Raw genomic sequence first — 16,138 nt, 5'->3', positions numbered from 1 at the left:
CTGAAAGGTCCCCATTACCTAAAAATCCTATGAAATATGTCAATCAAAGTCTGAGCAATCATAGGGATATAGATATATACAAGGAGATGAGATGAGGACCAGTTAACCAGAAAAAAGCTTTAGATATGGAGGCACCAGTACAAGGACCTAAAAGGAGACCCAAATCGAAGAAGCATAGTAGTTGTAAATTAGAAGGGAATTAAGGTGGAAAGTGCAAATGAACTCATACATCAAATGCAGTACAGAATAAACAATCAGCACTTCAATTTTTTGCATTAATGTAAAATGCTAAAACTAACCTCTAGGTTTAAACAGCTTACTCGTAACTTACAAGTTCATCTCAGTGTCTACCATCATTAGCTCATAGCATTTGACTTTAATATGCCAGTGCATATTTCAAGGGAATTTCACTGGGCAACCAGACTGAAATAATGATTTGTAATATGAGGAATACTACAGTGCTACTGCCAAGCGTCATAGGCACGAAGCATAAAGCTTGGGCTTACCCCAGCAGGGTCTGAGACAGAGCCCAAGGAGCCAAAACTTTAAGTGGGATTTGAAGGCAATAGAATACATTTCCGTTATCAAAATTACAACTGTTATGATTGAAGAGGATAATTTCATGTCCAAACAAACCCTAGCAAGAAAAAAATTAGCCATGCCCTCTCAAAAATATATTTACTAAAACTGTTGTATAAAAGATGAATGATAGGGGAATTTATCTGTAAGTAATGTTTCAATAATATAGAAATATATTTGAATTTTAAACTGGTTGCCCAGTAGTAATAAATTATTCTAACTAGGCAAAAATTTTTCTTCACTGGGTAACCCATTCAGTCACAGTATATTGTTAAAATATGCACAATTGTCTGCTTTACCAAGACTTGTATTTTACCTTAAATCCAGTGAAAACAGGTATTCCACCTGGGTTTACATAAACTGGCTTATTCTACAACCAAATAACCCTTTAGATATTGGAAATTTAAATTGTCACTCCTCTCAAATCTTCTGCTTTGTGCTTACTGCCTGAATTCCTAATGGTTAGGTCTTCATCTATGCCTTTCTTGGTATTTACTTCCATATTTTCACTTTGCTGGTACCCTTCTATTTAAATGACCAATTATTTTCTATATTATCCTATGGATCCTACAGCTTCAGACATTCTGATATAATCCCATATTTAGAAAACTTTCTGCACTGTAGAGGTTATTTCATTTTACTAAAACATAAACCAAAACTATGAATGAAGGATGAGGAAGATACACTTACTTGTTACCTGCTGTGACTTCAACAGCTGTATAAATTGATCTCTCACATTCAAAATTCTCAATGAGAAGGCCATAATACTGAGTTGCAATTTCTCCAAGATGCCCTCCACGGTCACGGAAAGTATCCAAGACTTTCTGTACGCTATCACGTCCATTGAGGATAGGCTGCAAGAGGAAATGCATACATTTTTCAAGAGTCCATTACAAATTTTCAAAGAATTACTACCATCAATAAATATATAGTTTTTGCTAATTAATATGACAGAATCAAAATACAGGGTTCTCACCTTTCCTGCCATAGAACGTAGTGACTGATCAGCTCTAGATAACTCTTCTTTCAGTGAACTTACATTCTGCTGTAGATTATTTTCTTTGCGCCAAAGTTCACTGTTGAGAAGGGGAAAAATTAAAATTCATGGTTAAATCAAGACTACATTACAGGGAGCAGTTCAACACCCCTTTATTAAGAAACTGACAATACTTTGAGTAACTAATCTCCAATTTACCAACATGTTCCACTGTCTCATTAAAATAAATATAAAAACCTTGAACATTTAAGCTTTCCAAACATTTATTTAACAGGAGCAACTCCCCTGAATGACAGCACAGGAATTAGGCTTAACTTCAAAACGGCCAAAGTTAGAACTTAGAAAAATTACTTCAGTTAACTTATGCGACCTCTACAGAACAAATTCACATAGGTATACATCTTTATCAATCTAGATTCTTGAATACAACACATGGATACATGCAGATCATCAGCCCTTTGAATACAAAAGCTAATTTTGCCCTATTAAGATAACTGGGCACATACAAATAAGCCTATTCAGGTTCAGGAACAACAGTTAAAAAATTTAGCGCTCAAATTGGCTATGAATGTAATTAGTTATTATTAAGACCCAAAAATAATTAACAAAATTGGCACTAGCAACATCCAAAGGGCTTCAATATAGAATGTGGCATAATACACGCAGAACAAATGGTTAAAAAAAAAAAAAAAAAACTAATAAAATTTATTTGAACTTTATGAGTCAGTTTATGAGAGTCAACTGATCTTTAAAAACAACTACCATCAAAGACAGAAGGCAATAGTACTAGATCCCAGCTACCCGAGGCCACTGATTGAAAAATCTTAACATTGCAACAACCACCCTTTGGGGATTTAGTAATTGTGGTAGGCATACGTAACTACATGAACATGTTAAAAGGATCCTCTACATCTACACACACATAAATATATTATAAATATAAACACATACATACACAAGTACACTGGAACCTTGACATACGATTGCCCTGATATACGAATGTTTTGAGATACAACAGAAAATTTGCGAAAATATATGCTTTGATATACAACGAAATATTTGAGATAAATTAGATACGATTTTGCGATGAGTGATAGTTGTACAGGCGACCGATAAGTGGCGTTCAGTCTGTTTGTTTGTTGGTGCTGCATCGTTAACACGTCGTTGTGTAGTTAGTTGTATTTGTGCCCATTTTTCGTGTTATTTTGTCTATTTTATTATTAACCATGGGTCCCTAAGCTAAAGACAAAGCAGGTGATAAGAAAAAACCCAAGAAAATGATTTCGATGGAAGTAAAACATGAAATTATAGCAAAGCATGAACGTGGCGTTCATATCGTCGATTTGGCAAACGAATATGGTCAAAATCCTTCTACAATATCCACGATCATCAAGCAGAAGGAAGCTATAAAGAAGCTGCAATCTTCCAAAGGCATCACCATTATTTCTAAACTACGAACTGATTAAAAAAGTAAATAAAAATTAGTTTAGCAATGTTATTTCACTTGTGTTTCTTACGTAGTTATTAGTGTACATACATAAATAAAAAGAGAACGTTCCCTTTCACCCCTCCCTACCTCCTCCCCCTGCTGGCCTCACGTCATCTTTCATTGTGGTAAGTAAAATTCCTTCCTTTTTTTAATGATTTTATGAACATTTATTATCATTTATCGCATTACTTTGTTATTTTATCATTGTGTGTTATTACTCGTTTATCTGTGTATAAATTGTGTATATTATATGTAATTTAGCTGTGTTTTGGTGTGGTTTCATAGCGCTAGAACGGGTAAATACATATTACATTATTTTAAATGGGAAAAAATGCTTTGAGATACAACTGTTTTGATGTATGACGACGGTAACGGAACAAATTAAATTCGTATGTCAAGGTTCCAGTGTACATGAATACAGTAATCACAAAAAACTAGCTTGAAAACAATGCACACACATGAAAATCACAGGAAAACAACAAAAACTATGTACCAACACTTAAATCATTAGAAAACTTATAAAAAACCTGGTTTCCAACTTAAGTGCCTGATATCTTGTTTCACTTGAAAACATAATCTTGCGTGTACCTAGAATCTGATCTAAAGCTGCATTTTCTTCTCTTCTTATATCCTACAATATAAGATAAAATTCAATGACTAATAGGCCATGCAAAAACAGTAAGCCAACCAAACTGAAACAGGATGTAAATATAAAAATATGGCAATTCAAACAAGAACACACTAAAATTAGACATGCTAAAAATTCCAAAAAATGTATCAGCACAAGGAAAGTGATACACACACTATAGATGGCATAAATTTAAAAATACACATCAATCACATTGAACCACAAAAACCTATACCATAAAGCAAGTCTTGTATTTTACTGAACTGCAATTTACACCCTTCCCACATAAATTTTTCATACAAAATCTATTAAATACAACATGCATGAGGATAAGCAGTCTTTCCTCTTTATTTCACAATTGTTAAAATTAAATGAGTATAGTATTTTACGCCCCATTACATAAGCCAAGAGAGAACTAATTTATTAACAATGTACTATGTATTTAGTAGTTTAATCCAATTCCTTTATATGAACAGGAACACTACTAGACTATTACCAACTGGTGGCTCAAGAGTCATACATGAAGGGGAACCTCCCTTACAGATGGGTGGAAAGGGATAAATGGTCAAATGCTACAATATGACATAATAAATTTTTCATTCCTCACAAAAAAAAAAAAAAAAAAAAAAAAAAACAGTAAATTCCAAATTTGGCAAACTATTACCCAAGAGACATTTTACTAAGGAAAATTCATTAGATAATATTTTAGTTTATATTTCTCCACTGGTCCTGTAAAACAAGAAAGCACCGTTTAACGTCTACATTAAAACCAAGCAATAAAGCATATCACTTAATCATGCTGAGGAACGTATAGTCTTCATATAAGAGCTAGTGAAGTGCAGCAGCAACAAATAGATGCCAAGAGCAAGCTGGCTAAAAGCAGAAGCAACCATGTGACTCAAGCTTATCATTTAATCCTTACTTCCGTTCACTTTGCAACTGGTCTTTTCTTTTCTTCATCTCATAAAAGACTTTATTATGCTCATCAATACTTTGTCTGTAGTTATCTGTGTCAGCTGACAGTTCCTGTAAAAGACCACAAACAATTATTTAGGGAAACTGTGTCAATATTTACACCATAATTTGCTAATCTCAATGACAAATACTACTTTAACAAACTAACCTACTTGTAAATTAAAAATTAAACTACCTCGAGAACAACCTACCTCCAAAAATGTTCAACTTATTTTTTTATTACCGATGCCCGTGACCTGTCCTATGTAGATATTTCTTCACCCCCAAAAGATAAGTAATACAGCATTTCACTCACTCCTATAATAATTTTGTTTACTTTACATAGTGATAAATTAACAGGATCACTTAGTTATATAATTTACAAAATATCTGGTGTATTGCATCTTCAATCCTTAATTTTCATTGGCTTTTAGCACATCATCTTAAACCTTCTAGAAATAAAGAACCCTGAATAGAAACCTTACACAAACATGATCTTAAAATATAAAAATATTAAACATATAAGAGGATGGAAAGCAAATATTTACCACTTATAGATCAGAGAGAGAGAGAGAGAGAGAGAGAGAGAGAGAGAGAGAGAGAGAGAGAGAGAGAGAGAGAGAGAGACTTTTACTACCACTGGTAATAGAAGAGAGGATTCTTATCATGCAGGACCATGCGTTAAACAGCCCATCATCAACAATCTCGGTGTTTGGCAGAAAATCAAACTAAGAATTTATTGACACAAGGCCAGACATTCCATCCTCTTTGCAATCAACTGTATTTTCCATCAATGATTTAGGTTCCTTGCCAGTCAGTTTGCCATGCATTTCCTACCTCAGTTTTCACTTCAAGCTGTTTTTTGCGGTCAACATCACGAACAATTTCATCTTCCAACCGTTGAATTTGATCCTGCTTCGACTTCACAGCCTTGGTGAGAGACCTGAGCAGGAGGACAACGGGGGACGGAATAGGAAGGAGATGGGCCACGGAGGAGACAACAATGAATGTTAATGATGCAAAGCCGATTCATACTCATGACCATGATGATGATGATGATGATGGTAATGTTGAGATGGTGATAATGTAATGGTTTGTTCTAAGGGGGTAAGTGGGTAGCTTAAAAGCAACATTTCCAAATGCTGCTAGATACTGAAGCTTTTGCTCATATCACAAAAGCTTCCTATCTTGAAAGATAAGCCTCTATGGCTACAGGCAAGCAATAAATGTTAAGGAGAGAGCGAAAGAGATAGAGAGAGAAAGGGTGAGTGAGAGCGAGAGATTAATGCATGCATGCACCACAAAATGTACTATAAAACCAAAAATACTGCTGACAATTCTCCCCTTAAGTAGAAAAGCAAGATTAACATTAGTTAAGGATGCATACTTTAGCAGATGCATCTCCCCAAAAAATGCATAATCATCAAAAGTATAGTATACAAGAAATACAGAAAGAATGAAGAAAATGAAAGCATTAATCACACTGGATTTAGTGCAGTTTCAAGATATCATATTATGTACCTACCAAATGCGATGTTTACAAGAAAATAAATAAGCACTTACTAACCTACCTACCTGTTTGCAGAAATTGACAACCTGTCACAACCACTGAATGAAGGACTGGCCATCCTCCTCCTCATGCATAGAAACAGACATACTATATACTCATCAACCATTCTGTCATTGTGAAGTACTTTGATCCAATAATCCTACAATAAACTGTCAAACATACATACCATTAAACTGAACAGTTTCAAGAAGGCCAGAACAAGTAAGCAGCAAAAGGTGTTTTCATTAAGCAGCACACCTAACTATAACCAGAAGTTAGGCTAACAGCAACATACACAGGAGTACGCTGGAAGCATGCTGAAAACACCACTGGCAACATGGCCTGGTATCTTCTCCCTAGTATTACTACAGGAAAATACCAACCTGTAACAGTTTCTCTAATTCTTTGTTCCGTTCCCCATCTCGTTTTATCTCCTCATCAAGCCGCCTGATTTGGTCCTTTTTTTCACCCATCGCACGTTCTATCGATCTGCAACAGGGAAGAAGAAAGGGACTAGAATACACTGCCTCTTCTATGGGCCTTGCATCTTTCTTTCTCTCGCACCAAACCCCAACTATGGGGTGGTGATAAATTTCTCTTAAGAAGTTAATACAAATATCTGTACTTTTTTCTTGTTAACGTACGTATCAACGTATAAGTCCCTTTCTCCAACCCTTTCAGACCACGGGTGAATATTCAATTTATAACTAATTGCTTTTAACTACCTATTGGGGGTAAGGTTATTTCAGTGACAGAACAAAAGCTGAACCTTACAGGACACTCCCATAATGTTCTGATCTACTGTGCAAAGCACAATTTCATCATCTTAACAAGAAGCTGCTTGACGAACGGTCACAATCCAATGATACTTTGAATTATAATGTGCTATGCCCAGCAAAGGTGCCATCTCAACAATGAAAACATACCAAGACACTATTCATAATGATGGCAACATATATCCATGTGGAAACAACACAATAACAAAGCACATGATAAATTCAAAGATTACCATATTTTGTGCGGTGTATTTATTTGGGTTAAAGAAATGTGGGAAGTTCTTCCATGTATCATCGATGAAACTACAGGATGAATTCCTTGTAGTCGGAAATCCTTTGATCTCTTAATTCCCAACGACATAAAAATAATTTACATCGCATTCACCACATTCCAAAGTTGGTCTAAATACGAACATAACTGCCATTTTTAATAGTTAAAACATTTAGGTATGAAATAAACAAAACCCCCAAAAGGCCATTAATACGACTTTCCCATAAAATGCAACAAAAGTCTAGATTTTTCTCGCAACAAATAAATAAATAACGTATCCTTGCTCTTATCATTTGTTGCTGAAAGGGCTGAAAAATTGGGAATGGACAAGCACAAGCCTAAATGACAAGGAGCAATCAAGTACACAGCAAATTATGTCTACAGGAAATCCTTGTCATTCAGGAAAAGCAGAAAAGCACATGCAATATGCCATGCAAATTAGCAAGCCAGAGGATACTAAAATGAACTGCTAAACATACTACTAGCATTTCCCAGAAAATAAATGAGCTTACCTTTCTCTTTCTTGTTGAGCTGAGAAAGAACTTTGAAGATGATGACTGCAGTGAAGTTCTTTGGTTGTAATACTTATATACGTATAACCAATATCTCACAATCTGCTTTTTCCATCAAACCCCTTTTTCACCTACCTCTACAGTCATTTTGTCTTACTAATTGCCCCTTAAATAAACCAGACTTACTGTTTACCTTACATTTACACAGCACTGAATATGACAAAGCACACTGAAAGTTCAGATTCTATGAAATAAAATGGTAAATATATTTACTACTGTTGTTAATAAGTAAATCTTTTGTACTAGTTAAGGAATAAACCTCTAAACCTTAAGGGATTATTTACACAGATAAGGTAACCCACAAATCCTCAATTCTTTATTATCATTTTAGTTTAACCAAACTAGCGAGTTAAAACAGGGCTGTCTACTATTATTTAAATTACTTAAATGTATTTTTACTGCATTTTCACTTATATTCTTGAATTTATCATTTAAAAAAAGGGGCAAATTTAAGAAAAATAACAGGATTTTTTTTTCCCAAACTGATCTATTGGTTGAAATTATGGTCAAGTAAAATTTTTAACTGCTATATTCCACATTTTTATATAAACTGGAACTGATGTATAATTAACAAGCTATTATATTTACGACAGATTAAACCACCTTGCAAGCCTACTTGGCAGGTATGTATTTGGCTGCTCCTTTTATGGGATATATTTACCAAGTTATTATGGGCAAAATTAATATGCTCAATTCCTAATACATGCAGCAATTATAGAATAAATTGAGTAATATTGAGAATTTTGTTCTTAATGTGCACTCAACCAGCTTCCAGACTTGTTCAATTTACTTTCTGAAGTGTTTGATCACCATCAAGCCATGGGAGCTGCTGCTTTTGTACTTAGAATGAAGGCAAAGTAATAGACATTGAGGAAAGGATGACCTGGGGTTATAGTTCTCTACTCCACTTTTTCTTGTTCAAATACCAAAACTGAAGCCCAGCCAAACATCATCTTAGCCTGAATATAACTCAAAAGTGGACAGAAAGGGGATTCCTAAAAGAAAAGCTGTAGAAGCACTTTAATCCTATCCTACTAATATCTGGTTAATCCATATAAGGGATAATCTTACAAGGCTTCTCCAGAGTACAGTGGGTTACGTTTGTAATTAGAAAAATTATAACTGGATTTACAGGACACAAAAACGTGTACACAAGGTTCTTAAAAAACTTAAAAGACACCTAGTGTTTCAAGAAAAAATTATTTCGCTTGGGAATACTGGTAGAATATACGTATACTGCACAACAAAATTTTAGATGCTCCATTGTCATAGTTCCATGAAGTAAAATGGCACATCAGTGGCTTTCCAAGATCAGTTTACAATCTCCTCTATTTTAGCCATTTTTCCAAAATTACCAAAATTTTAAATATTTTGATAAAATTTTGCGGGCATGAATACTATTGCCAACCTGCCATGTACAGATGACCTTTAATTACCAACAGGCTAACAATAACAATAAGTAAATCACTGCATCAATGCATCAAATCAAACTAGGAGGGAGAAAATTAAAACCAAATTACTAAACAAAGAAAATTAAAACCAAATTACTAAACAAATGTCCTGGATATTTAAATGATAAAAAAGCCACTTAAAAAAGGCAAAATCACCAAAGGCTGCATCTTGACTGGAAAAACAAAAATGTTTTGCCTCGCATCTGCCTGTTAGAGGTTTATAGCTTACTTGTCTTTTTATCTTTTTGTACACTAACTAGCTAAAACATCAGTAAACATAATAGCTGGTAACTGCTATCACATTATTCTTGCAATGTAACCTACATTAATTTCTCTTTTAGATCTTTATCTGGCTTTAAACACATGATTCTGAATATTTCATACTAAATGGTTTTACCCAATGGTTTTGTTTTCTCACTTTCAAAGTTATACAATGGTGCCAGATCTTTAATAACAAACATTTCATCTAATGTCGTAATGGTATTAAGGGAATCAAGCTGGCTCAAACAAACATTTGAACCATTCAAGATTGTCTGAAAATACTACTGCAGCTACAAAGAGCATTCACAAACTTCTATCTGAAGTATTTAAAAATTTGTTATTGTTGTATTAGCGTATGGGGTATTCTCTAAATGCAAAAACTTAAACCAGTTATGTGTACAAGTCAATCCAATATACCTTACTCTACAGTAATAAATACGATAACTTCAGAAACATACCCTAATAAATATGGGTGAAAGGAAAAAGTGGGGAGCAGAAAAGAAGGTGGCAGATGATCCCCTTAATGTCAAATAGTGTTATGGGTGCACTCTTCTCTTTTATTATGTCAGCAATTTGTGTTAGCTCCTTTTTCACAACATTTGCAGTACTTTCAACTGTAACCAGATAACATCCTCTACATCCATCTTCCACATGTTGTTGTGACAGAAGCTACACTAACACCTTTGGCACATCAAGAACTAGCATGTGCAACATATTTTGCAAAGAATCAGCATCCACATTCTTGTAAAGAGTCCACTGTACCACACTGTCCTGTTTAGGAGTCAAGGCATTTTTGTTCAAGAACACTCAAAAATTCTTACTTCCATGCACTCTCTCCAGTGGGACCAACTTTAACCAATCATGATCAAGAATGACCAAATGCACATACAATGATGGCACACCAGCTACTTCCTTAGTCATTGTGCAACTTGACAACTTAGACTGTGGACTGAACACTAAGTTTTGTTTCTTTCTATCATGGCATCACATGACAATTTTTTCAATCAATTTGTATTTTTCATAGGTAACAAACCTTCAGTCCTTACATTAGGACAAATTGTTTAGTGCCAGCTGGAAAACAGGTTCTTCAGGATCTCGCAGTAAACAAGAGGAAATGCCACGTTATTAGTGAGTTTCCTTGTTCAAGATATTTAACATCATCAGTATCCACGGATCCACACCCAATGTGTTGTAGGTGCAGAGACAATTTATGTACAATACTAATCCTTGTTCTGTAAGTTGTTTCTGTAAGCTCTACTGATACCTATTGATTTGGAGATTTCCTGTTCATATCTTGTAACTTTCAAGGTGCATTCATCCTTATTCATTGCAACCTTTAAAAGCTTGAGCTTAGTTAATTGTTATTCAACAGCTTTATTCAGTGTGAAAGGTTTCCTTCAGCTTTCTATTCTTTTTTGTTATACTGTTTGTGCAGAAGTTCTGCAGTCTGCCGACTCATTGTTTTTGGGTTGTCTTAAATGTAGAAATTTCACTGACATAGGGAGCGGCATTTATGGACAACTTTGGTCATTTGTTGAATCATCTGTTAATGAACCTCATGTTCCAGTTTCAGCTGCCAATTCTCCACCTCCTACCTCTGTGCCTCCTCCTCCATTAGTGGCTAGTGTTATGACTTCCGTACTGACTGTCAAGTTATGCCATTGGCACCAGTGTCACAACCCATGCCTTGACCTGAAGTTATTCATATCCCTATTACATGTGGCCTAACTTCTCCATCACCATACTTTCTTCCAGTTACTATGATTGCTAAGATTCACCCCCTTTGAAGATGACAGAGATCACATTTACACAAAGCAAATAAAATAGTTTCAACCGCACAATTCATGATTTATCTTGATTAGCCACATTACCGGAACCGTTCACACCAGGTGAATAGAATAAATTCAAGTTACACTAATCTAATCTGATTCAATTTACTGGTTTGGCTGACCAATTTTTCCATCATTCTCCATCATTCATGACAAGTCCACGAAGATGTAAATGAATAGCAGACATCTTAATAACGTTACTAGGAGTGAAATGCTATGTAAGATCATTGCAATCCTTTGCACCAAATTGGGATTCTTCAATAGTTGTTATATGGAAAGAGATTGCTGCTGAAATGAATTGCACAGACAACTTGACTACCTAATTATTCACAGATGCATAGGACTACATATGGAAGACCAACAGCTCCATGCAGTAATGATCAACATTCTCAAGGTGTCAAAAAATGAACATAGGCCTTGCACTTCTTGTCAGCTCCACGCAGTAATGATCAAATTCTCAAGGTGTCAAAAATGAACATAGCTCCTAAAGTGGTCCTTGCATTCTTGTTGGTATCATGGCTGAGCAGTGGAAATTAACGCAATCATCAATGTCACTAAGAGAACTAAAATTGTTTTCAAGCTGAATGAAAGTATGAAGCATACAGGCACTCTTAACTTGCTTCAGATGACTCAATGCTTGTCTCCATGGCAGTGTCTAGTACACCAAATTTCATAGCTCATCTAAAAGCATATTGTTACTGTTTGCCTGGCTCTACTCATCCTCTGTTTGTATGGTATTTTTTACATTGCATGGAACCAGTGGTTATTCAGCAACGGGACCAACAACTTTACATGACTTCCAAACCACATCGTGAGTAAACTTTTATCACCAGAAATACACATCCCTCCCACTCTATTCATCCTCTGGTTGAATATCTTTTTGGATTAATGTAAGTCCTTGCAAAGGTAAAAGCTCAAGAAATTGGGCTTTCAAGTTAAAACTTCATCTCTAATGCGCTTGAAGCCATGTACCCCTACATCAGTCAAAACCAATGGTTGGCAACAGCAATTAACTTTATACAAGTGTGATCCCATTAAAATTATGAAAAAGTGAACCTGCGTAAGGTGGGCATTTCACCCAAGAATATTTGCTGTCCTTATTTCCATTTGGAATAATGTACTAAAAAAATTCTACTGCTGCCATATTTTGCTCATGATGATCTTTAAAAACATTACTAGTTTCTTCAACAATCTTTTGCAATGGATACTGACAACTGACTCCAAGTGTGAATGGAGAATATTCAAAATAACTAGTCAATGAATAGTATCAAATCTATTCACTTGGTGGAAATGCAGCCTCAGGGTTCATTTCCATTGCTATGTACGCTAAGTGAAGCAAGATCAGATTAAATAACAGAACCTTACGACTACAGGTATTGTAAGCATGCCCTACCAATTACTAATTGACTTCACTATCATTTTACAACTTTACAGAAGCTTTTTCCTGAGAGGGATTCACCATGGAAAACAGTACAAGTTCTATCCACCTAAATCTTGTGAGCTTTCTGATTTTATCTCCATTCAGCCCAGACTTCCTATATGTACCTTCTACTTTTCTGGGCCTTCTTGTTTCTATCATGCTACTTATATATCTACATTTCTAAAAAATTATCTTCCTCGTCATTACCGACTATTCTATCTCAATTTTCAAGACCTCAATTGACTTTCCAACCAGTGAATACCATTCTCTCAGCAAGGACCTGACTTTCAAAACACTCCAACCATGGATCTCAACATTTCTAGCCACACCCTTTTAGTTCTCATTTTCTTTTGACGCAATTATAGCTCTTCTGTACATCAACCACAGGCCTTATAAACATCCTAAAAGCATTTTTTTTTTCTTTTAACAACTGGTACTAATTTACCAAGGTCTAGCTATTCCCAAAACCCCTCCCATCAAGGCTGTTGCTACTCTTTCTGACCTCTTAATACCAGCTTCAATGTAGTGTTCCTATAAATGCCAGTTATAAAGTTAAAATGTAACAATAAGACAGCTGTTGTCAGTCTTTCGATGCCTGAAAACATCATATTGTAATTACTAGTTTTTTTTTTTTTCCCTTACAATACCTTTCACAAAGCCACATAAAAGTTTGTATGTTTTGTCTACTGTATATTTCTTATGTTACATTTAATCCAATCGTTTCTTTCTTGAAACACAAGCAGGAAGATGAACATTCTAATATGAAGCCAATTTAGAAGTTAATAAAATAACCTTTCTGGCTTATATAATCCTCAAGTTTGCATATAAATCAGCTATGAACACTGATTTCTTGACCAGTCAAATTAAAAACTAAGATTATAACAAATTGAAGACTAAAAGAACAACAAATACTGATATATTAAGTCTTTAAACTTGCTACCAGGGTATCAATTGCTGCAAAAAATATACAAAAGTTGAATATCAACAATTTAAACCCTTCTCGTTCCTAATTTTACTTGATTTAAAACATTGTGCATTGTGATTTCTTTTTTTTTTTTTTGCATAACTGACCACAAAGAATGAAAAAGAACCTACATTACAAAAATTTTGGGTCAACAGAATTTTGTAAGCCGTCAATTTGGTCCAAAGAGGGTAATAGAATGAGATATGTAATAAAAAAAACAACTACTACTACTACCTACCACCAATAGCAAATATACGGTCTTGAACAGCAACCATGTGCCGTTGAGCATGAACAATATAAAACATTATACTGAGATTATAACAAAGAACAAAGTAACACTGTTGTCAAAGAGAAGTTGATAACCGTACTCACACAACAGCAAGTACATTTACCTGAAATACCCTGTCACCACAGTACCTACCCCATGTATCCCTGTACCAGCTGTTCTTAGTCAATCCAACACACACATTATCAAATCAATCATACTTAATACAATGAAAGAACTAACAGAAAATCATATTACAATGATGACAGACTGCAGAAGGTATAAAAAATTTCACGATTCTCGGAAATATACTCAAATTAACCTGACCTACACTCACCCTTACGCAACATAAAAAACAAAAGGCTCATTACCATACAAAAATAAAACATGCAATATTTAAGAAGACAATAATTGAAACAATGAAGAGATGAAGAATTCATACACAAGAAATTAGCTACAACTTCAAAGTTGGAAACTCATGTCATAAGCCATAGAAACAAATAAAATTTTCATCTAATTTTGTTTGATAACTGTCATGTGTCATTTACTGAGTAACAGCAACTGTGGCTTATTGCAATTTCTGGCTTCAACCATGAACAATGTGAAATTATGACATATGTAAATACAGTAAGCATCATTGCTCACTATGTTAAACCTGGAAATGTCAACAAGCAACTACAGATGTAATGGCAACATACAACTGCTATATAAAACACCCAAACCAGTGTCTTACAACAAAAACCAATACAAAAACCATTTAAAATATTATGTGCATACCCACAGACCTGTTCTGGAATTTCAGATAAAAAAAATTCTAGTAAGAGCAAAGCCAAAGAAGACAGAAATATCCCACAAGAGGTTGACATTCTGAGGGATAAAGAAGAAAACATGCAATGCACAAAGCAGCAGCAGCTGAGTTCCTAGACTTGCAAAATGAATACCAGTTTGCCAGATTGGTTTGACAAAATGTCCATGAACGGATTTACTCTTTAAGCTTACAGAAAACCAGCCCGAGAAGAGCCTTTATTAATAATAATATGCTTACAGAAGAATATGCTAAATCCAAAAATTTACAAAAGCTGATCAGAAACTGAACCACTTTTCAAAAACCAAACACAGCAAAAACTGGAAACCAAAAATTTCCAAACTGGCAAACACAGTATGTCTAGTTTCTACTGTTAGTTATCAACTCATAACAAAATGTGTTAGTAAGGTGCTATATTTATGTTGTTGGGATTGTTCTGACGGATGTTATAGGATGATGTGAGTGATGATCATGAAGTTTTTAAATACTTAAAACTAATAAAACCTACCAAAACACATCACAATAATTCTAATGTAAAGTATATATGCAACCCTAATATAAGTAAAATTTCAACTTATCTTCAAAATAATATACAAAACAAAAAGTAGTCTAAGTTCCTTGACTATTCTCTACAAAAAATGAACTACAAAAAAATTAAAACTAAAATACATACCTCAGCTCTTTTTGGATCCACTGGTCACGCTGCTCTTTGGAAGTGAACTGGCTCCCTCGACCTTGTTTTGCATACAACTCCTTTCGCTTCTGATCTTTCAGCGACAACCTATATGATTATCATAATAAATAAAATCAATACCCTGATATAGCTTGCAAAACTTTACAGTACAATATTACCATTACCATTCCTGTTCAAAAATACTGCCACCGATTAATAATAAACTTACTCGCGCTGTGCTTCATCTTCCCTGCTTTTCATTTCTTCATATTGAGGTTTGATAGCCTCTAATTCTGCTTCTTTCTGAGATATGGTAGTTCTTAGTTTTTGTAATTCTTTCTCTGCCCTCTCTTTTGATTTATTGTCTCCCAGTACCTCATCAGCTAAATCTTTGATGGTGAATTCCAATTTATTCTTTTCTTTTAACAGTTGCTGTTGCTCCATGTTATAGGTATCTCTCTCCTCTTTAACCTGTGGAAAAATTAGTGTTACTTTTATCTTTTACTCAAAATTCAATTTTCAAGCTTAATATCAATATAAAGCATACTGTTTAAGGCATAACCCCCAAAAACCTTGTCCTTACGTTACCATAAATTGAGGGTTTTAAGATTTCACAATTTCCATTACGACATGACAAAGCCTCAGCTGATAAAGA

General features: G+C 34.6%; 1 protein-coding gene across 3 annotated transcripts in view; it reads right to left on the bottom strand.

Annotated features, from left to right (window-relative positions):
* The window catches only part of LOC135206033 (structural maintenance of chromosomes protein 3-like), a 78,877-nt gene that overhangs the window by 8,331 nt on the left and 54,408 nt on the right, over positions 1 to 16,138 (bottom strand). The window contains exons 9-14 of one of the 3 annotated variants that reach the window (XM_064237206.1): positions 15,713 to 15,954; positions 15,484 to 15,591; positions 6,580 to 6,685; positions 4,616 to 4,719; positions 1,556 to 1,655; positions 1,270 to 1,433 (exon numbers count right to left, since the gene is read on the bottom strand). In XM_064237206.1, the coding sequence (XP_064093276.1) occupies positions 1,270 to 1,433; positions 1,556 to 1,655; positions 4,616 to 4,719; positions 6,580 to 6,685; positions 15,484 to 15,591; positions 15,713 to 15,954 (824 nt within the window). Of the gene's footprint in view, positions 1 to 1,269; positions 1,434 to 1,555; positions 1,656 to 3,592; positions 3,697 to 4,615; positions 4,720 to 5,484; positions 5,591 to 6,579; positions 6,686 to 15,483; positions 15,592 to 15,712; positions 15,955 to 16,138 lie in introns of all 3 variants that reach the window. The other 2 variants (XM_064237204.1, XM_064237205.1) reach the window with 2 other exon arrangements.

Source organism: Macrobrachium nipponense, chromosome 29, assembly GCF_015104395.2.
Source record: "Macrobrachium nipponense isolate FS-2020 chromosome 29, ASM1510439v2, whole genome shotgun sequence".
NCBI lineage: Eukaryota > Metazoa > Arthropoda > Malacostraca > Decapoda > Palaemonidae > Macrobrachium > Macrobrachium nipponense.
The sequence above is the reverse complement of the archived record's forward strand: the minus strand, read 5'-3'. Positions and strand labels throughout refer to the sequence as shown.